The sequence below is a fragment of the Rattus rattus genome, chromosome 6 (assembly GCF_011064425.1).
Source record: "Rattus rattus isolate New Zealand chromosome 6, Rrattus_CSIRO_v1, whole genome shotgun sequence".
In the NCBI taxonomy this organism is placed as follows: domain Eukaryota; kingdom Metazoa; phylum Chordata; class Mammalia; order Rodentia; family Muridae; genus Rattus; species Rattus rattus.
Genome location: NC_046159.1, coordinates 39,923,847 through 39,946,039, shown reverse-complemented (window position 1 = coordinate 39,946,039; position 22,193 = coordinate 39,923,847). Strand labels below are relative to the sequence as shown.

The 22,193-nt window shown below is 39.5% G+C and overlaps 2 protein-coding genes and 1 non-coding gene across 3 annotated transcripts in view; 1 reads left to right on the top strand and 2 right to left on the bottom strand.

Annotated features, from left to right (window-relative positions):
- Positions 1-5,260: 5,260 nt before the first annotated feature.
- On the bottom strand, positions 5,261-5,371 carry LOC116904814. Its single transcript, XR_004388465.1, has one exon. It is a non-coding gene; the product is annotated as a U6 spliceosomal RNA (small nuclear RNA).
- A 791-nt stretch (positions 5,372-6,162) lies between these two features.
- Positions 6,163-20,192, top strand: Trnt1 (tRNA nucleotidyl transferase 1). The gene is made up of 9 exons (XM_032906001.1): positions 6,163-6,306; positions 6,843-7,016; positions 10,587-10,780; positions 11,874-12,012; positions 13,553-13,679; positions 15,388-15,581; positions 16,385-16,638; positions 16,778-17,061; positions 19,397-20,192. The coding sequence occupies exons 2-8, from the start codon at positions 6,869-6,871 to the stop codon at positions 17,024-17,026; spliced, it is 1,305 nt and encodes a 434-aa protein (XP_032761892.1). The 5' UTR covers positions 6,163-6,306; positions 6,843-6,868; the 3' UTR covers positions 17,027-17,061; positions 19,397-20,192.
- Crbn (cereblon) overlaps positions 15,853-22,193 on the bottom strand; it is a 20,797-nt gene continuing 14,456 nt past the window's right edge. Inside the window, exons 6-11 of the mRNA XM_032906000.1 lie at positions 22,103-22,165; positions 21,130-21,214; positions 20,638-20,753; positions 20,181-20,245; positions 19,453-19,584; positions 15,853-18,815 (exon numbers count right to left, since the gene is read on the bottom strand). Coding sequence (XP_032761891.1) covers positions 18,635-18,815; positions 19,453-19,584; positions 20,181-20,245; positions 20,638-20,753; positions 21,130-21,214; positions 22,103-22,165 — 642 coding nt within the window. The 3' untranslated portion in view covers positions 15,853-18,634. The remainder of the gene's footprint in view (positions 18,816-19,452; positions 19,585-20,180; positions 20,246-20,637; positions 20,754-21,129; positions 21,215-22,102; positions 22,166-22,193) is intronic.

Here is a 22,193-nt window from a genome sequence, read left to right as displayed (position 1 = left end):
CCTAAAAGCCAAAAGGGGAAAGTACTCAGTATTATCTGAGGTGGCTAATGGTATTGCACCTTTATGGATATTCCCATGGTGTTCTTGTCCTCCCATCTGCTTAGTCACTCAAAATGTAGCAGGCTGATTAATAGGAGAACCCAGAGACCAGCCTCCTTCTGTAAAACACAGTTAAGGCGAGACATTTTCTGTAGATTGATTTTATGATATCTAGATAAGCAAATCCAGTTTTTAATATCCTCATGGCCTGGTGGCAGAAAAAAGCAGGGAGGAATGACCCTGTGCCCTGAGCTTTGAAGATAGAAAAAGGAATTCTCTTGGAGCCAGAAAAATCAATCTTGCTGAGTACTCAGAAGGAACACCACTCAATGGACTTGTTTTAGGGTTTTGACTTTGAGGTGGTTTGAATTAGAAGTCTCCCATAGGCTCAGACATTTATATCCTTGGTCTGCAGTTGGTAGTGCTGTACGGGGAACTTTAGATGTGGCCTTGCTGGAGGAAGTACATCATTGGGAACCAGCACTGAGACTTGGTAACATCCAAGCCCCGCTTACAGTCTGCTTTCCTCGCTTGCCTCTTATTGCTGTGCTTCTCCACAATGATGGAGGCTAATCTCTGAAACCATAAGTTAAAATAAACTCCCCTTCCATAAACCTTTTCTGGTCCTGGTGCTTTTTCACAGCAGAAGAAAAGTAACTAACACAGATGTCCAGAGACGTGAAATATATATATTTATGTGGTTTCAGTCTTATATTTTGAGTAGTTGGTTACAGCAGCCATGGGAAGCTAATGCAGCGGTTGCCAGTCATTTCCTCTCCTCGGTTCATCTTTGTCTTTTCTCAGTTTTCTTATAGTTACCATTCATCTCCCCCCCGCCCCTGCCATCCTCCCCAGTGCCACCAACATGGCCCATGCACATAAAGATAGCAGCTTCAGCCTCCTTCCTGGGCCTCCATGCATCAGTGATCACCCTTGGGAAAACACAAATGGGTTTATAGAAACCCCTGCTTCAGTAAAACCATCAACTCCTTACTATGAAAGTTAAAAATAGGTTCAGTGTCATCCTGTGTGATCTGATCTCTGTGGCCTCCCCCTATGTAATCATTGTTGAGTAACAGTTCTGAATCAGAATGTTTGAAGTAAAAGCATCAACTCCTTACTATTAAAGTTAAAAATAGGTCCAGTGTCATGATGCACAGTGTCATCCTGTGTGATCTGATCTCTGTGGCCTCCCCCTATGTAATCATTGTTGAGTAACAGTTCTGAATCAGAATGTTTGAATCCAAAATTCCACTTGAAGTCTGTGATGGCTATTCTTGGTTGTCAACTTGACTACATCTGAAATTTACTGAAACCCTAGGGGCTGCAGAGGATTTTTACTAATTAAATCATTTGAAATGGGAAGACTCTTAATCTGGATCTTTAGAGGTAGAAAGATAAACCTTAATCTGGATCTTTTGAGATGGAAAGAGGTCCCAACATCTACTTGTAGCCTATATAAAGGACATAGAAGAAGGAAGCTTCTGCTTGCTGTCTCTATAGTTGGGAAGTACATTTTTTCACTGTCAGTAGATCCTACTTCTTTGGGATTCTGTTATCCTGAAGACCAGCTGGTATATACAGACATCCAGCCTAATGACCTGAATAAGTACTGGATTCTTAGACCTTCCACTGCTGGATTAATAGTCTGTAAGTAATTACACACACACACACACACACACACACACACACACACACATATACATTATATGTATATATGTATACATATGTATGTGTATATGTATGTGTATGTATATATGTATATATGTATATGTATGTGTATGTATATATGTGTAGGTGTAGATATATATGCATATGAATATATTTGTGTACACATATAAGTATATATACACATATTATATATAATGATAGACACACACACACACATATATATGTCTAGATGGCTTTTATTACATATTGTCTTCTAATTGATGATTAGTAGTCTTGACCGTGGTTTGTATCTGAAATAGTAACCTTACACAGACCCTTACACACTGTACTCTGTACCATACTTACCTCAGAGTATAAAGAACAAACTCAGAGAGAATTCTTCCTGGGCTGTTTCTGTACTGAATACCAATTCTTCTGACTATGGAGTTTCCATTTCCTTTAAGGTTGGTTTGTAGTAAGAGATCATAGTAAATATCTTTTGGGAAGGAGAGAGTTTTGGATCTTCAGAGATCCTCATAGCATCCCGATAGTTCAATTGCACATTAGATGCATAAAAGTTTCTTTTAATTAAATAGCCTCAGAGTTCTTGATCTTGCTTTTGTAGACACTTCAATCGAAATACAAGCATTTGCTTTCAAGTGGAATTTTATGTTCTAATTGTTTTTCTAGTACATAAAAAGACATTTGGGGAGTTAAGTTATTTGATGTATGATTATGTACCAAAAAATTACCTTTTTTCAAAATCGTTTTTTAGTGTACTCTGTGTGTGTTGACAAGTTATATAGTCACAAGCTATGTCATCCCTAGGACAGTGCTTTCCTTTCCCTCCCTCTAACTTTTTTCCTGTTCTTTTGTAGTAATGGCTTCTTTTAGCACCTGTTAGCATGATGAGTTACCTCAACTGGTTTCTGAACTTTTTTTTAAACTTGGATATTTTTTAATTTACATTTTAAATGTTATTCCCTTTCCCAGTTTCTTGGACAAAAGCTTCCTATCCCATCCACCTCCCCTTCTTCTATAAAGGTGTTCCCTTACCCATAAATTCCCCTTTCCTGTCCTCTCCTCTCAACATTCCCCAACTTGGCAGGACTAAAGGCTTCTCCTTCCATTGGTGCTCAACAAGGCCATCCTCTGCTACAAGTGCAGTTGGAGCCATGGGTCAGTCCATGTATAGTTTTTGGGTAGTGGTTTAGTCCCTGGGAGCTCTGGTATTGTTGTTCTTATGGAGTTGAAAGACTCTTCAACTCTTTCAATCCTTTCTCAACATCTACTAACAAGGGGTTCTGTTTTCAGTTCTCTGGTTTGCTGCTAGCATTCACTTCTGTATTTAACATGCTCTGGCTGTGTCTCTCAATGAAACATCTATATTATTTATTGTCAGAATGCACATCTTAGCTTCATCAATCTTATCTAGCCTTGGTGGCTGTATATATACGGGGCACATGTGGGGCAGGTTCCTTCAGTCTCTGCTCCAAACTTTGCCTCCATATCCCCTCCTATGGAAGTTTTTGTTCCCTCTTTTAAGGAGTAAAGCATATGTGTTTTGGTCATCCTCCTTCTTGAGCTTCATGTGGTCTGTGGATTGTATCTTGGGTAATTTGAGCTTTTGTATACAAAATATCCACGTATCAGGGAGTATATACCATGTGGGTTTTTCTGTGATTGGGTTACCTCACTCAGGATATTTTCTAGCTCAATCCCTTTGCCTATAAATTTCATGAAGTCGTTTTTGATAGCTGAGTAATATTCCATTGTGTAGATGTACCACATTTTCTGTATCCATTCCTCTGTTGAAGGGCATCTGGGATCTTTCCAGCTTCTGGCTATTATAAATAAGGCTGCTATGAACATAGTGGAGCATGTCTCTTTGTTTTATGTTGGAGCATCATTTGGGTATATGCCCAGGTGAGGTATAGCTGGGTCTTCAGGTAATGCAATGTCAGAGCCTCCTGGGTCCCCTGCAATGTTTCACCCCCCTTGTCAGACCCTTCTGGGTCTCTTGCAGGGTTTGACCCCTGCTCAGCCCTGCTGATGCATTTGGAAGCCTTTTGTTCCTAACAAAGGAGTAGTTGGGTCTGGTACCAACACACCTGGGCGATGGTCAATTCATTCCTACCTTTTGTCTTCTCGGTCTTTGTCTTTGAGATTTAGGCTGGTCTTCCTGGATTTATCCCTAGTTAAATCAGGGCATGTAGTCTGTCTTTTGTTACCGAAGTCCCGAGTCAGGGTTTCCCACTGTGCTTCCCAGATATTTTCTACTTGGTGAACTTGGGATATATATTTGGTGAATAAAGCTACAGGACCAGGAGCCCCTTCCTCTTCTGGCTTGACACGAATAACCGTGTGTGTGTGTGTGTGTGTGTGTGTGTGTGTGTGTGTGTGTGTGTGTGTGTGTGTGTGTGTGTGTGTGTTTTTCTTTAATCCCGCAGGCTTTCGCCCATTTCTCGGTACCATGTTGGTGCAGGCATTGACAGTGCAATGTCCAAATTTTCTGAGGAACGTGGTTGTACCAGTTTGTAATCCCACCAACAGTGGAGGAGCGTTCCTCTTTCTCCATATCCTGGCTAGCATCTTCTGTGGACTGAGTTTTTGATCTTAGCCATTCTGACTGGTGTGAGGTGGAATCTCAGGGTTGTTTTGATTTGTATTTCCCTGATGACTAAGGATGTTGAGCATTTCTTTAGGTACTTCTCAGCCATTCGATATTCCTCCGCTGAGAATTCTTTGCCTAGATCTGTACCCCATTTTTCAATAGGTTTATTTGGCTCTCTGGAGTCTAACTTCTTGAGTTCTTTGTATTTTTTGGATATTAGCCCTCTATTAGGTGTAGGATTGGTAAAGATCTTTTCCCAATCTGTTGGTTGCTGTTTTGTCCTAATGACAGTGTCCTCTCTGCCTTACAGAAGCTTTGCAGTTTTATGAGGTCTGATTTGTCAATTCTTGATCTTAGAGCATAAGCCATTGGAGTTTTTTTTTTTCAGGAAATTTCCCCCAGTGTCCATGTGATTGAGACTCTTCCTCATTTTTTTCTTCTATTAGTTTCAGTGTATCTGGTTTGATGTGGAGGTCCTTGATTCACTTGGACTTAAGCTTTGTACAGGGCGAGAAAAATGGATGAGTTGCAATCTTCTACATGCTAACCTCCAGTTGAACCAGCACCATTTGTTGAAAATGCTATCTTTTTTTCCACTGGATGGTTTTAGGTCCTTTGTCAAAGATCAAGTGACCATAGGTTGCAGGTTCATTTCTGGGTCTTCAATTCTACACCACTGATCTACCTGCCTTTCTCTGTACCAATACAGTACAGTTTTTACCACTATTGTTCTGTAATACTGCTTGAGGTCAGGGATGGTGATTCCCCAAGAAGTTCTTTTATTGTTGAGTATAGTTTTCACTATTTTTTTTTTTTTGCCATTCCAAATGAATTCACAATTTGCTCTTTCTAACTCTATGAAGAACTGAGTTGGAATTTTGATGGGGATTGCATTGAATCTGTAGATTGCTTTTGGCAAAATGACCATTTTTAGTATATCAATCCTGCCAGTTCATGAAAAATATGGACCTGGACCGCTTCACGAATTTGTATCATCCTTGCGCAGGGGCCATGCTAATCTTTTCTGTATAGTTCCAATTTTAGTGTATATGCTGCCAAAGCGAGCACTGGTTTCTGAACAATAAGTCCAACTGGTATTTCTTAGATTCACTCCTAAATAATATTAAGAGCAAATCCTCCGTATGTTGTGAAATTCGGTTTGCTAATATTTTATTTTTGTTATTTGTTGATATTAGTTGGAGATTGTTAAACATTTTAAGTTATGTCCGTACAGTTATCTCTTTTTGTAGAATTTACCCAAATATCCACTTAAGTGTGCTGGGCCAAGGGATCTGAACTTAGTTTCCTTTCAGGCTTTGGACTTTGTCTCATCAGAGTTGGACAAGCAGTCTGTCGTTTCAAAAATTAAGACACCCATGTCCCCTGAAGATAAGAGACAGGGTAATAAGAAACAGAAATACTATGGCGTATGCACGTTTTTTTTCAAGGAAAACTAGGAAGATTAAGTCACAGGTCTGTTTTTCCATTCTCTGCCAGTCTCTCCACTCTGCATAGCACTGAATAAAATCCAAGTTCTTCACGTTGTACGCAAAGCTGTTAACTGCTTGGGTGGAGCGTTTTGACTGTGTCTCAAGCACCGAGAGAGGATCTTTGCTCCTTTTCTCCTTAAAGCCTTGGGAAGCAGGGGGGGTGGGGGGGGTGGGGTGGGGGGGGGGGGGGGTGGGGTGGGGGGTGGGTTAAGGAAACGCAGCCTCTCTTTCACGCAGGCGCAGGAGGATCGGGCGCCACTTAGTCAAACCGAGCCCTGTCCGGCGGAAGTGGGAGGGACCCGTAGTGCCGCCTCATTCGCTGCGGCTCTTTAGTGCGTGCAGACGTCACTGTGCCGCGACCCGGAAGTGCGCGTGCGGCCGGGACAGCGGGCGGGTAAGCCTGTCCTCAGAATAGGAACGCCGTTTCTAAGGCACCTTGCGACCCGCTGTGCAGCGTGCGTCCCAACGCGCCCTTGGGAGATGGCGGGAGGTGGAGGCTGCTCCCCAATCTAGGTGATGTCCGGTCTCTCTTCTTTGAACCGTGGGCGGCGGTCGTATCTCAGGGCCGTTTCCCCGCGGTTTTCAAGAGTTAGAGAAAGCAGGTGGTTCAGACCTGCCTGAGGGTAGCTGTCCTCGCGGCGCCGTACTTTCCTTGGGGTCCTTTAAGAGCTTCCAGCTCTTGGAGATCGAGCAGAAGGCGAGAACTGCCAAGGCAACCCCGCAAAGTTCCACACCCGGGGCAGTAACCTAAAGGCAGACGTTGGGTAGGGGAGGAGGGTGATGAGCACATGTAACTGATGTGTTCTGGAAACCTGCTCTTCCTGCCAGTCCAGTATTTTATTTTCTGGCACTCAAGTCCCTCCTGCTTCCGATATAGTAAACGTAGTAAGAGTACTTGGATAGCTGCCATCGAAGTGGTGTAGTGTTCCTTAAAGGATCACTTTGATGTTTTCGTACGCAGAGATGAGCTTGCTAGTTGAGCTGCCTGACAGCATTTGTTTGCCCTCCTTTTGGAGTTTAATTAGCATCCCCGTGTGTTTGCATCGTAGATGTGTGGTTGGTGACTTGTCTCCCGATGCAGAGCCTCTTGTACCCTTGGCACAGGCAGGTCCTGAGCTGTAGTTGGAGTAGATTGTGCCTTCTAAAGCGATACCTATTTACAATGAAGTTGCAGTCTCCAGAATTCCAGTCACTTTTCACAGAAGGATTGAAGAGCCTGACAGGTGAGACCTTAAGGTTGCCTTCCCGGCTTTGGAATTGTATACCACAGAAAATTAAAGGCAGATATTTTCTGCCAACATTTGAGATATTTTTGTGGCACCAATGAAAGAAAGACATGATATATTGAAAACAGTGGGAAGTTGACTGTAGCGTGAAGCACGACTTTTCTGTGTCCCCTCAAAAATTCCGCTTACCATACATTATGTAATGAGATCCAACACCTTTAGATATGTGTTCTCCTGAATGGAAGAGGAAACACATGCTTAGGAAGTGAAGTGTCTATCTGTTTGTCTGTTTCCCTAATAACTAATTGAAGGACTTAGATTTTAAATTACAGAGTCTGTCATACAGTTTGTTAACATAGAAGCTGTTTTCCTTTGTGTAATTGCTCTCTGAGAGAACAGAAGAAAATAGAAAAAAATTTCCCTCTATTTCTGTATATGCACCTAAAAAGCTTGTCTGTCAAGCAAACCGAAAATTGCTGCTGTCACCGTTTGGTCAGCATTTGGTTTTTAGGTGATCAAATGATGTTGAAGCAGCCTACAGCTGCAATTTAAAGCCTGCTGGTATGTCAAAAATGGCTTCCAGAAATACGTTGTGTGGTTGTGTAAACCACCTCAGAGACTTACATGCACTTGAGATGCCTTTTTATTACTGGGGTGAGCAGGGTGCACGTTCTATGTTGAGCTCAGGAGACTATTTGGAGGGGTCAGTAGTCTCCACTGAATGTGTGTTCCAAGAATGCAACTCAGTTATCAGCCTTGGTGACAAGGACTCAGACATCTCCTAGGCCCTTGAAGTACTTTTAAAACAAATGCTGGGATTCCAGTGCCCCTTAGAAGGATGAACAACTATTAACTTCGGTTTTGCTCCATAAATTAGTTATGTTGAAAAAACTAGGGAAAAACATTGCTTTAGGACTAGGCTACTCCCAAGACTACTTTTCTGCTCTTGAAATGAGATAATGGTATTTTAGGTACCAACTGAGGAGAACATTTAAGTTCTTTAGATGAAGTAGAGGGTTTCAATGCAAGGTTATGATGCCGTTTACACTGTGTTTTAATCAGGTTGGAAAATGCCAGAAATTCTCTGTCCAATAGAAAACTAAAAAGTAATGAGTGAAATTAATAGTGTATGTAGAATATATCTAATGCATATAACATGTCCATCAGACTGACAAATTTCAAGTGCTGAGTAACCATAAGTGGTTGGCAGTGCCTAAACCCTGCAGATATAACAGTTCCAATTTGGGCTAATTAAACCTGTTACTTTTTTCATATCTTCTCCCAGCCCCTAGTTTTCCCAGTCTCTGTTGCCTCTCCTTTAGAAACAATACTTAAGATGTTAAATATTATAGTTTCTTGAATATTTTTTAAAGATATTTTCCTTTTTTGAAAGTTTCATACAATTTGATCAGAATGAAACTAATTCTTAGTTTTTTCTCCCAAGTTCCTTTTTAAAAAATAACCCATCAATTCCAGTTTGTGCAGCCCATGTATTCATCTTACCAAGAGCCATACGTTTAAACACTATCTCACTGTCTTCTGTAAGTAGTTGATGTTACTGGACAGGAAGTTTGACCACTAGCCAGTGAGCAGGATTGAACAGGGCTGCCTAGAGTGAAGTACTCAAGGCCAAAAGAGTTGGAAGTGAACTGCAAGGAGAGTTTGTTGTAGGTAAAGTGTGAAGCAAAGATCAGAGAGAGGAGACAGAAGTTGGACATGGGAGCGTTTGTTTACTGTGCTGGAGAACTCAGACACTGCAGTGATAGTCTGTGGGAGAAGTACTTGCGAGTGTTTACTCTGGGGCTTTAGAGTAAGCCAGCCATGGAGGCTGGAGTTAAGGGGCCAGTGGCTTGGTGCTGGAGCAAGGAGGTAAATGAAGACACCTAGAGCTCTGGATCAGAATAAGCAGAGGATGGCAGACTGCTCTAGGAATTAAAGGTTTGCACAGCTTTTCTGTTGTTTGGGACATGAATGTCTCCATTAATCTTATGAACTTTGGAGATATAGTTTTTACATTTTAAAGACTCTTAACTGGGGAATGGGTTGTGAGACTTGATTGGGAATTGAGGGGACGTGAACCCTTATTGTAGAGAGCTTATGGAAGTGTTACCTTGTACCAGAGCCCTTGTTTACCTAAGGCAAGACTGCTTAGTCAAGCCATTTTAGAAAATCTACAGAGGGAGGCAGTTTGATTAGAGTAGGTGGAAGAGTAGGATTCAACAACACACGTTGAGGATTATATTGTGAGTTGTGATTAGGGAAGGGTTAGGCTGAATGCATGATCCCCAAGGATACACCAAGCTGCTTCTCGCAGGAAAAGACGAATGCTGCCTACACTGGCCCACAGGAAGACTTTGGAACTGACTTTACAACATTGGGACCGAGATTAGTTTGTTTTGGAAAGAATTTTGGAAGTGGAATCTGCATTATGGTTTCAGAAAGTAGAGACTATCTTTGATTACCAACTTATAATCTACAGCTCTCTATTCTAAAGGGCATCCATTTTAGTGTCCATATCTGAGAAAAACAGATTTAGGTTACCCCAAATTCATATTTCAACATGGAAGCAGGTTCATGAAGTTTTATAGTTCTACAGAACAGAGAAAGTCATAAGTCAATGCAAGTTTAAAATACACACAATGGGTGTACATCCTCTGATGTATTTTTCATAGCTACAATGAACTGAGGGGAGCTGTTCTATAGGACCAGGTTGCTATCTGATGGCATTCTTAGCTTTTGGATTGATAGAAGCTATTTGCTTTGTAGGCTGTCTTGAGCTTGTAGCTGGATGGTGAGAACTCAGATTAAAACTGAATAGAAAGCCAGGGTAGTCCTTCATGAACTGTGCAAGGCATGCCTTGGATACTGTTCCCACTGTACACAGAACAAGTACATGTTGGTTTCAAATAATATATAATTTGATGTTTTAAAAGATTTATTTATTTATTATATATAAGTACACTGTAGCTGTCTTCAGACACACCAGAAGAGGGCATCAGATCTCATTACAGATGTTTGTGAGTCACCATGTGGTTGCTTGGATTTGAACTCAGGACCTCTGGAAGAGCAGTCAGTGCTCTGAGCCACTGAGCCATCTCTCCAGCTCTATAGTTTGATTTTTTTAAGGGTTCTTTGCTATAATATTTTTCATAGGTTTCCTGCATAAGGGTACTGTGTCTACATTGTCTCAAAGAGGAATAAGAGTTCCATTCTGCAGTATATACACACATACACCATAGAGAAGCATGCGCAATTGTTTTCATTGCTTTTTTTTCTGCTGTGATAATCATACTTACAGTGATGATTCTAAGGCCTCTTAGAATTCTGAACTGTCTTCCTGATAAGAAAGAAATCTCAAAGACCTCTCCTGCAGTTCTAAGGGCCAGTCTGCAGAAGGAGAATCATTTCCGGAGATAGGACGTGCTTTCGTTCTCACACAGACTGCTCAGTTCAGTGATCTGGATTACTTGTAATATATGACAAGACCTTGTCCTTATATGATTCTTAGTCTTTAATCACACATTGTGCTAAAACAAAACAAAAACCAGAAAATCCTTCTTTCCTCAGAATTATTTGCCAAAGAGAATCATGAATTAAGAATAGCAGGAGGGGCGGTGAGGGATTTACTAAATGGGGTGAAGCCTCAAGATGTGGATTTTGCCACCACTGCCACCCCTACTGAGATGAAGGAGATGTTCCAGGCGGCTGGCATTCGCATGATAAACAACAAGGGCGAGAAGCATGGGACCATCACTGCCAGGGTGAGTGAAGCTGACCTCACTAGTTGTGCTAGTCTGTGACTATTGAAGTGTAACGTTTTTGTCCAATTTCTAAAAAGTTTAATAGAAATGTGCATGCCACCTATCCTCTGGAATCTTCCATACTCTTCTTCCATTGGAGCTACTTACGTAAGTTTGATACTTTGCTCACTTTTACATTTTCTGAGGAAAAACCAAGTTCTCTGTTGTAGATTATGTTTTTAATTTGTAGGTTGGAAGATGTTCTTCATTCCTGTGATTTAGCTTCCTTGCCACCCCTTTCTCCACAGCAAGCCCATATAGTTCCCCTTTGCCCATCTTTCTAGGGTATTGATACTGTAGTTTTTAATTCAGGTTCAGAGTTTGCATTTATGATGAGTTATTTATAGTTGCATTCTGGAAATGTATTCAGGCAGGTCTCCTGGGCTATTCCACGGGACACTATTCTTATCGTGGGAAGGACAACTCCAACTGTATAACTCCATAAGACCTTTCCCTGGGCCACAGTGATGCTGCTGATCCTCTCCACCCTTTCCTTCCCCATAGAATTAAACCAATCTGGGCTTTTTTTTTTAAAAGGAGGGAGTATGATTTACAACAGGACATAAACTTTTTATAGTTGTATCTTTTTTTTTTTTTTTTTTTTGGTTCTTTTTTTCGGAGCTGGGGACCGAACCTAGGGCCTTGCGCTTCCTAGGCAAGCGCTCTACCACTGAGCTAAATCCCCAACCCTTATAGTTGTATCTTAAGTTTCAAAAACTATTGTAAAAAGTTTTAAGTAAATGATATGAAATTGCCTAACAACAAATTTCTTAGAATATATCTCCTTTTTAAATGAATGACATTTGATATACATTAAAGTAACTATAAGAAATGTAGTGTGGTAAATACAGAAACTAGTAAAGAGTTTGTGCAGGCCAGTGTCGTGGCTCAGTAGGGAAAGGCACCTGCTCCCAAATCTGATAACTTGAATTTTGTTCCCAGAACCCCAGTAGTGGAAGGAGACAACAAATTTGGGTACATTGGCTGTGCCATGCACATGGATACTTAACTAAAAGTTCAGACAATAACAACAAAAACTTGTGTTTAATTACAGCTTCATGAAGAAAATTTTGAGGTTACTACACTCCGGATTGATGTTAGCACTGACGGAAGACATGCAGAGGTAGAGTTCACAACTGACTGGCAGAAGGATGCTGAACGAAGAGACCTCACTATAAACTCCATGTTTCTAGGTAATCTCTTGAGAAGATGGGACAGGTCTGTCTGAGTGCTTCCTTTCTGTGTTAAGCTTGTGCTATGAAAATGTTATCCAGCATTTAATAAGCTGAACTTACCAGAGTCTGATGGCTGAAGTTAACATCACTAGCTGTAAATGGAGTGTTTTGGTCAGTTTCCATTTTAGTACTGTAGTGAAGATTAAGGAAATGTCAGTGCTTAATGACAGGGGGAGATGAATAGAGGGGGAGGGAGGGAGGGAGAGAGGGGGGAAGGGGGGAGGGGGGGAGGGGGAGAGAGAGAGAGAGAGAGAGAGAGAGAGAGAGAGAGAGAGAGAGAGAGAGATTGCTTGCTTGCTTGAGAGATTTTAATAGGCTCACAGAGTACAGTGGAACCCAGAGTGAGGAAAATCTGAAAAACTTTTCAAAAACTTGTATTTTGACTTAAGGCTAAAATGTTATTTTTTGAGTTCTGGATTTTATTTTTTAACTTGTATTTTATTTATATGGTCTGCTTTTTGTTTTTGAATTTTGAATGTGTTCAGGTTATCTTAGAAACTCTTCTCAGTGTCTTGAATGCTGAATTAATATATGTTTTGCCATCTTGGTCTGTTGTTTTTTTTTTTTTCAAAATAGCTTTTGCATATTAGGGAAATTAACCATTAGTATCTTAGTACTGAGATATTTTCCCCAGAATTTTACCCAAGTTTGTAATTTTCCCTTTTTTACTTTTTGCCAATAAACTCATTTATATTTTCAAAAACATTTAAACCTTTTTATTCTTTTTGTAAATTTCACATCATGGACCCCAATCCTACTCATCTCCCCCTCACCTTATATCAGCCCTCCACCCTTGTAACCTCTCAACCAGAGGGGGAAAAACAAAACCTCGTTGTGGAAGCTATACTGTTTCACAGTATACTGTTTTATCCACACTTCACTCCAATGAGTCCTTGGTCTGGTACAAGGCCTCTGGCTTGTGCCACACCATCAATACTGAAACCCCACTGGGACTCCTCTTGGAAATCCTGTTGTTGCCTTGGGTCATGAAAATCTTGCAGCCTTGGTTTTGTAGGACCAGCCTGTTCACATGCTCCAGCAGGTCAGAGATGGGGTAGATGTTTTTACTACCATGTCTGTTCCAGTGTTTTAAGAGTTTCTTGTTTCTGAGTGTATGCAGATGTGTGTGTGCAGAGGTTGGGAAAGGCACTGACCATTCTGCTTTACTTCCCACCTATTCAGGGTCTCTCCTGATATTCTTATTTTAGGAATATTAAGTCTTATATTTAGAAGATCATCTATTGCTGCCTATGTTCTGTGTCTATCTGGTAACTTCCCCTCTATCCTACTTTACAGACCTGTGGTAAATTGATTTTGTTTATTCTTGAAGGTTCTGTCTCTCATTTAGTAGTAATATACTTGAATACTGTTACAACCTAGGTTTTCATTTTTAAGTCTTACTCTTATTGAACTTTACTGCTGTGGTAGTTTTCAGATGATTTTTTCTTCCCACTAAATCCTTGCTAATGACTTTTCTTCGCTCTTTTCTGATGAATAGGTTTTGATGGTACACTGTTTGATTACTTTAATGGTTATGCAGATTTAAAGAATAAAAAGGTTCGATTTGTTGGACACGCTAAGCAGAGAATTCAGGAAGATTATCTTCGAATTTTAAGGTATTTCAGGTAAGAACTTATAAATTTCAATAGAAAATTTGTTTTTCATATTACTTCTTGAGGCACCCTACGTCTCTGTCTTCAGTGTTGAGTAGCACCCTTTGGCTTTTATTCTGAAGTAAACATAATTAAACCAATCTTTGTGGTATGTTCTGTATAAAAGCTTTAAATCATTAATGCCTTTTTTGTTCATTGATCCTGTGGTTTCAGTCCTTACCACAGCCCAGGTACTGTGCTAGGTGCTCTGATTACAAAGAAATGATTTAAAGTGTCTGCCTTCACAAGCTTAAGAGTCCAGATGCTCTAGAACATATCTGATGCCTCACCACAAAGTAACAGAAAAAGAGAATGCTATTAGTGAGTGGTACAACAAATCAGAGTATAAAGATACTTAAAAGTTGGATAAACTTGCTAAGTGTGAAATGCATTGATAGTTGTGTAGCTGTTAGTGGTTTTAATTTTTGTAAATTTTTAACTGATGCATAAACACTAGCTATACATGTGTCTGTACTTACTGTCTTGATAAATTGGAATTGAAGGTAAGCACATCTCTTCCCGTAAAGCTATCATGTTATGACAAAAGCATTCAATCCCCTTCTGAACTTTTTGGTTATCTATAGTCCCTCTACTCTGCAGCAGTGATGAGAATGTCACCGTGTGTGTCCCTGTCCCTGTCCTCATGAATATATCACCTAACATCCTAGTCCTCAGCTTGTGAGCTTAACCTAGTTTGGTTGCATGTGCATTATGCATTACTTAGCTTTTCGTGTCTTGATTATTTAACTCTTATCTCTAACTTTGTTTATTGTTATCAACGACAGGATATTGCTTCTAGAGTGGTAGATATGCCTATAGTCCTAACACCGAGGGAGCCTGAGGCAGGAAGGTCAACATCAGCCTTGGCCACACACTGACTTTGAGGCCACTGTACCACATTTTGGTGTGTTTCATTTTCTGTCAGTTGACCATCAGTCCATTTTCATTTTTTGGCCACAGTGAACACAGGAGAGGCAGATCACCCCCGACACTGACCTGACTTCCTTTGGTTTATATTAAACTCTAGGGTGCATCTCTGTTCAGAGGAGCTTCCCCAGTTTTCACAGTGCTTGTACTAGTTTAGTTCTGGTTAGCTTTGCGAGTGGGCTTCTGTATGAACCCCACTTCTCTTGAACTTGCTAACTTTGATAACAGCTATTCTTATTGGAATAAGATCCTGTAATTTCATGTGCATTTGAGTTTCTTCTATAAATAATGCCTCATCAGATGTACCATTTTAAACATATTTTTTAAGTTAGATCTTGATAGTTTCTGACCAATAACTTTTTTTTTTAAATCCAAATTCTAAGGGAACCACCCTCCCCCTAAAAAAAAAAAAAAAAGAAGTTCCTGGCTAGTAAACACCTAAGAACATTCATTGTCACTGATTGAGAGCTCAGAGCCATGTAGTACAGCATACTTTGTCAATAAGTCCAAGTTTTCTAAACTTGAGTCTATGCACACAGTCTATTTAAAACAGGCCAAACATCAAGGCTTAAAGGTGTAGCACTGTTTATGCTTGGTTGACCGATCCCTCACCTAGATGTAGACAGGACAACCCTAGTAAAAATGGAAAATATTGGAAGTTGTGCTCCAGGTGTGCACAGAAGTAACAAAACTCTGAGGGTATATCTCTTTTCTTTGTAATGAACTTAAAAGTCACACATCAAATGTCTTACAGATTTTATGGCAGAATTGTCGACAAACCCGGTGACCATGACCGTGAGACTCTAGAAGCAATTGCAGAAAATGCCAAAGGCTTGGCTGGAATATCAGGAGAGAGGATTTGGGTAGAACTGAAGAAAATTCTTACTGGTGCCCATGTAAACCATTTGATCCACCTGATCTATGACCTTGATGTGGCTCCTCACATAGGTGAGAACAGGTTAATACCATGTGTGAGAACGGGTCATACCATGTGTGAGAACGGGTCATACCATGTGTGAGAACGGGTTAATACCATGTGTGAGAACAGGTCATACCATGTGTGAGAACGGGTCATACCATGTGTGAGAACGGGTTATACCATGTGTGAATTTCTAGCAACAAAATACTTAGTGTAAAGAGTACTCTTACTCTTGGGTTTTGTGTTACATACCTAAGGAATTTAAAGTGGTGAAATGAAATTCTGAGATAAACTTGGGGATTAAGGATGGAAACCGTTTATTTATGGGTAAAGAATAGCTGAGAGAACACTTGAATTTGATGAAGCTGTGCCACTTTGCAGGTCAGGTTGGTTTATCATCAAAAGGTCCAAAATAAAAGTTACTTCACAGAAAGGAGGAGGAAGCAATAAGTTAATGCATAATAAGCGCTTTTACAAGAATACTTTATAGAAAGGAGATTCATAATTATAGCCAATATATTCTAGACAGTAACTTTGACTCTATTTCACAAGAACATAAAATTACCGAGTATGGAATGGGTGCAGACACGACCATAATGAAGACGGCATATGTTGTGTACCTGCCATGATCACAGCTCCTAAGCTTTGAACTACATCTTGCTGTGGGACACAAGAACATAAGATTTTTCTCTAGGAGTTAAGGGAGTGGCCAATGGGCTGATAGTGGGCAGTGGAGAAAGAACACTGTACATTCTTAAAAGTCTGCATAGTTGAAGAGATGAGTGAGGGTTTGTAGTTAACAAAAACATGACTTTTTCCTTTTTTTATACAGGTTTACCTGCTAATGCAAATTTAGAAGAATTTAACAAAGTCAGTAAAAATGTTGAAGGCTTTTCACCGAAACCAATGACTGTTTTGGCCTCTTTATTCAAAGTACAAGATGATGTCACAAAACTGGATTTGAGATTGAAAATTTCAAAAGAGGAGAAAAACCTGGGTTTATTTATAGTTAAAAACAGGAAAGATTTGATTAAAGCAACAGATAGTTCAGAACCATTGAAACCATATCAAGACTTTGTTATAGATGTAAGTATGTGTTAAGTTTGATCAGAAAATAGTTCTCACTGGAGAGAAGTAATTTTTTAAACTGTAGATTTGATGTAAGTATTTAAATAGTAGAATGAAGTTGTGAGTGCTTAGTATGTGATAAAACTGTGTCACTTAGTCTAGGGAACCGGATGCAACTGCCCGTGTTTGTGAGCTGCTGAAGTACCAAGGAGAGCATGCTCTTCTCAAGGAGATGCAGCAGTGGTCTGTGCCGCCATTCCCTGTGAGTGGACACGACATCAGGAAAGTGGGCATTTCCTCAGGGAAGGAAATTGGGGCCCTGTTACAGCAGTTGCGTGAACAGTGGAAGAAAAGTGGTTACCAAATGGAAAAAGATGAACTACTAAGTTACATAAAGAAGACATAAAAACCGAGCTCCGCATGAAACAGTGGGAAGTCTTGGTAAGACTGGTTTCCTTCTGTCTTACTGAAACCCTAGGAACAGCACGAGTGTGCATAGACAAGCTTAGCTCAAGTCTGCCTTCTCTTAATGCAGCTGAACTCTGAATTGTCCAACTGCAGTGCCACGTGAGAAAGTCATAGCTTTCATAACTCATTTAGACTGCCTGTTGATCTTAAAATGTGGGAACTGTAGAAGAAAAAATGTGTGTGCTAAATGGTGTCTTAGCTGTTTCCTGAATTTTAAAATTAAGTAGTCCATAATGACATCTATTTATACAGGATTGTTTGATTTCAGAAAGTTGCAGGAATTACAGGAGGGTGGTGTTGAGACTCCTGCCTTTATAACTATCAGGTGCCACAGATAGTGAACACACTTTATTTTACTAATTAAATGGATATGGCTTAGATTTTTGATATTTTATAATTTATAATTAACTCTACTTACTGCATAGCCACTCGTAAATATCTGTGTACTTTGTAAGCAAACAGCAGCTTTTGGAATTTGAATTTTCTTATAAGTCAAATAGGGTTATGTTGTATAAAAGGGGGTGTCAAAATCTACTTCACCCAGGTCAGTAAAGACCTGGAGGATTTTAAACTATGGCATTCCTGCCTTGTCATCTGCACAGATGGAGTGACATCAAAGCTGCTATGTTGTGTAAAATTGCTTTAAACGGTACTCTCTGAAAGTGATGGTAACCAGCATGTGGATCTCCTCAGATCGTACTGCAGCAGTAAGGCATAATCCCCCCACTTCATTACTGCAGCTTCAATGTAGAGAAGTAGAACTTTAAAAAAAAATGACATTGAGGAGAAGCCTATTCTTGAGTTACATTTTATTACTGTACTTACACTTTAAGTATTTTTACCTGATTACTTTGACATAATTCACCTAAATAGAATAGATTTGGATATAGGTAGTGTTGGCCAGGTTTATTTAAATATGCCCTTCAGTTGCTTTAACTTTATTTCCTGAATGGTATAATCCTAGAAATATATATTGTTCACTTATATTTGCAAATGAAATGCAAATTGGACATATACATTAAAGGGATCTAGCACATGACAGGCTCATCAAATAAATAGTGCAAATACACCGAATGCTATTATTTTTTTCTGCTCAAACTGCTTATTTTACTCTTTAATATTTTCAAAATTTACAAATCAGTAGTATCTTAGACAAGCTAAAGAAAATTGAAAGGAGCAAAGTCCTTTTACAATTACACTGCCTTGCCTCTGTCTTGTGCTTACCAAACCAGCTTCTGGAACATTCATCATTTAGAGCAGCGATGCCTTTTTCCTGTTCCATAGCCATTCCCATTATTTCACTTGTGTATTCTTTTCCTATCAATGACATATATCCAACAGGATAATCACTGGTACCAAGCGACTAACAGCAAGTACTTCTGAATCCAACCTTGCATTTTATACGGCTTTCTCATTCCCTAAACAGGTTGCTCTTGAACTTGGTAGCCAAATGCTGTAACCCATTATACATATATATCAGAGGCAGTGATGTCTGGGCAGATCTGATTTGAGAAAATATGTCAGAAAGTCACTCCTGCAGGTGCACTTATAAGCAAAGTATTACTTTGTCTGGACTTATTTCATCTTCAGTCTCTGGAATTGTAGGTAACAGAGCAGAGCGAGTTAAGCCCCAAAATTTTTGAGGTGACATGTCTTTTTTGGTGGCTGTAAATTTCCATCCAATGTGGCTTGCACAGATCTTACACTGGGCAATGGTCCATGCATACCTATAAAAGGAAGGAAAGACATAAGCTAATGAAGCCTACCTGATTTTAACCTTTGGTCTAGGCTTGTCATGAAATTTCTCCTAAACCTCAAGTTTACAAAACTACCTTGTTATATATAATTTGATACTGTATTGATATTAATGATTTCATAATTTATTACTGTACCCATCTTTATGTTGCCTTTTGCTCCACCTCACTGCTTTCTTCTACATTTTTGTTGGAAATGCAGGTGAGGTAAATAAAGGAGAGCATGAACTCCTCAAAAACAAGGCACTTTTTGCTCTTAAGTTACTATTTTTCTCAGGTGGAGGGTTGTGCATATAGCACTTAACATCAGCAGATTAAATCCAATGCTAGCTTTACAGTCCTCAAGGATGAGGCCACATAAGAGGATTTTCTTCTTCAAGAGCAAGGATAAGGCACTAATTCTTCTGCCACTTCCAAAGTAAAAGGGAGACACAGATTAAAAAACAAGCCAGAAAAGCAGGATTTACGGTTTCTATATCTCATATGTCCTTGCTTTAATCTATTGATGAAATGATCAAACTATTCCTGTCTTGTTTGTTTTGTATCCTTTCTAGACGCTTCGTTTAACACTAAATGAAGAGTCAACAAAAAAAGTAAACAGCCGTATTACCCGGGAAACCAGCTGTGCACTGTAGAAGGCCGGCCTATCAGATTCAGGTTGGAAGCTTTATACACAGTCAGTGTCTCATGTACATATCCATGGGGATTCACATATGCTGCCATTGGACCACATAAGGATAAGCTACAAACAAAGAAACAATGTGGAGAATAAGACAAAAGAAAAATAGTAATTCCAGATTTTTACTTATTTGGGATATAAGTTATACTTTTTAACCTTTGAATTTTAGGTATTATACAGTACTTTGTGCAAAATGTAAGACCAGTACAGGAGGTTGGCAGATATTCTGTTGGCTTGCAAATGTTCTTTGATGATTCAAAGGGAAATATTCCAGTGTTTATAAAGCCTAGTGAGGTCACATTTTTATCTTTGGACAATTAGCTACTTTCCCCAGATGTCAATTTCCTTAACTAAGTGTTATGTTTAACAGCATTGGCACAAGTTCAGAGACCCACTCAATTTTGGTCCTGTGTGAATTGTTATGTGAATTGAAGCATTCACATTATACTTGAAGATGGCTATCTCTAAATATAAATTGAGGCGAAATGTTATATAGACATTAGAGATGTTTCCAGGCTGGAAGGTGGCCTCCCTGTGTTTATGTGCTTTACTGAGGATATTACATCCTCACTGGAGGAAATATGGAAAGTGGAACCACAGATTCTGAAAGGGAAGATGGAGATATATTGAGACAGATTAAAATATAATAAAGATCTTACCTAAATATTTCATTCTTTGTTGTTATTTCTGTTTCTTGACATTGTTTACAGCAAAGGGAAGTACACTAAAAAGGTTAAAGGGAAAAGTAGGCATGTTACCCAGATGATGAATAAATTTCCCTAGGGCACTAATGTATTGAGTTGTAGGTCACACTTGCAAGCAGACAAATTTACATTATGGACTGCAAAAATAATTTGAAATGGCTTAAATTTTCACACTGAATATACCTTATTCAAAGTTGGACAAGACTTTCTTTACATATTGCTAATTCATCAAACTTGAAATGATGTAAGTTACAGAGCATTTCAGATAGAGATGTTTTAATAAAAACTGTAGCAGGTAAGCAAGTGTTTCTAGTATCTGGCTGTATTACTACAGAATTGAGGTATCTTGTGATCTCAACTGTCTATGTAGCCTGACTGACATCTAAACGACAGACATGGACGCTTTACTCACTTTGTTCATGATGTCTAACTCACAGCGAAGCCGTTGAATAGCACTGCCAATTTTAAGGAGCTGAATTCTTAATACATCATCAATAGGAAGACAAGCAGCTACTCTGTAAGAAAAGTCTTAAAAGGCAGAGTGAGGTTTTCAGGCTTTAAACTTAGGAATCATTATTATACACTTAAGATATTTTCCTTTAAGTCAAACATACTTGAACTGACTTATAAACAGAGATAAGATATAAAGCTGTCTTGGAGCCAGCTTCACTTGTAAAAGCTCTATAAAGAACAGGAAGTATCTGCACGACAGTCACTTCTGCAATTCAAGTTAGAAAAATAACTAGATACTGTGGCTTGAAATATTAATTTAAGAAAAAGATGTTCAAAGTAAAAGAAATGTAGATGCCTTTTCAGAATTCAAAGGTTGGTTTAAACTGAGTAATATTTAAGGCTTTTCCCCCTTTTCAACAACATGCCAGAGACAGCCAAGTACTTGCCATACCTATTGGGTTTGCAGGAAGAGAGTCCTCTTTGAGATTTTCATCCCATTCACGTAGCTGTTTCTTAATTCTATCCATTAATGTTTCCTAGTTTAAAACAAAAGCCACAATAAGGTTCAGCCCTTAAAAACATACACTGGTAGTAAACCCAAGACTAGGTCTGTATTTTTAAGGTAAACTGGTTGAATTTAACTCCCAGGCTTCTTGCCTTTAGGCTGTCTATCCCAAGAAGTATGATTGTAAAAGCCTTTGGATGCTCTTCTAGACTGGTCCCTCTTCTGACTTTTCAAGTCCTTTTCTGACGTAGTGCAAATGGCAGTGTGCTCCTGTAGTAACATCTGCTGCTATCTACAGACTTCACTTGACAACTAGTTTTTATAGAAGGTGCTATCTGCTCTTTCCCAGTCATTAGCACACTTACACAGACTGCATCTGAGCCTTTGTGATGACTCAAAAGCCTGCTGAGAAAGGCAGAGGCCACCCATTCCCCTTCAGTGGTATGTCACAGCATAGGTGCTCAAAGTCCTTGTTCACTTTGCCTAGGTTTTGGATTGCTTGGCAGGGATTCACTAAGAAATACAACATGTTTAGTGCTTACTCTGTGTAACTGACATTGGGCTTTGAAGGCAGTCTGTTCCAAATCAAGATTCTTTTAGTTACCCTAGTATTGTTTCTTAGTGGGTTTGTAAGCAGTGGCAGTGTACGCTTTTACCTGACAAACACAAGCCTTTGCCAGAGATATGCAAGAATATACTTCCTGGGAAATAAGTATTGAGATGTAACAATTCTTATATTCTTACTTTCACATGACCCTTTATAATGTCAGTAACCAAAATTTGTCATCATACTTTGCTAAGTTATGTTATAGGACTATGAAAATTCTAACAAAAGACAACTCCCAGAAACACCTGCCTGTTTTTACTTTAATAAATTACAATACTAAAGAAACATACAAGTTTCAGTCAAGTTACTTACAGCATCATATAATGAATACAGCCAGCGAGGCCATGATGTCAGATTTGCACAGTGAAACTTCCTCTGAAACAAAATGTGTCACTTATTAAAA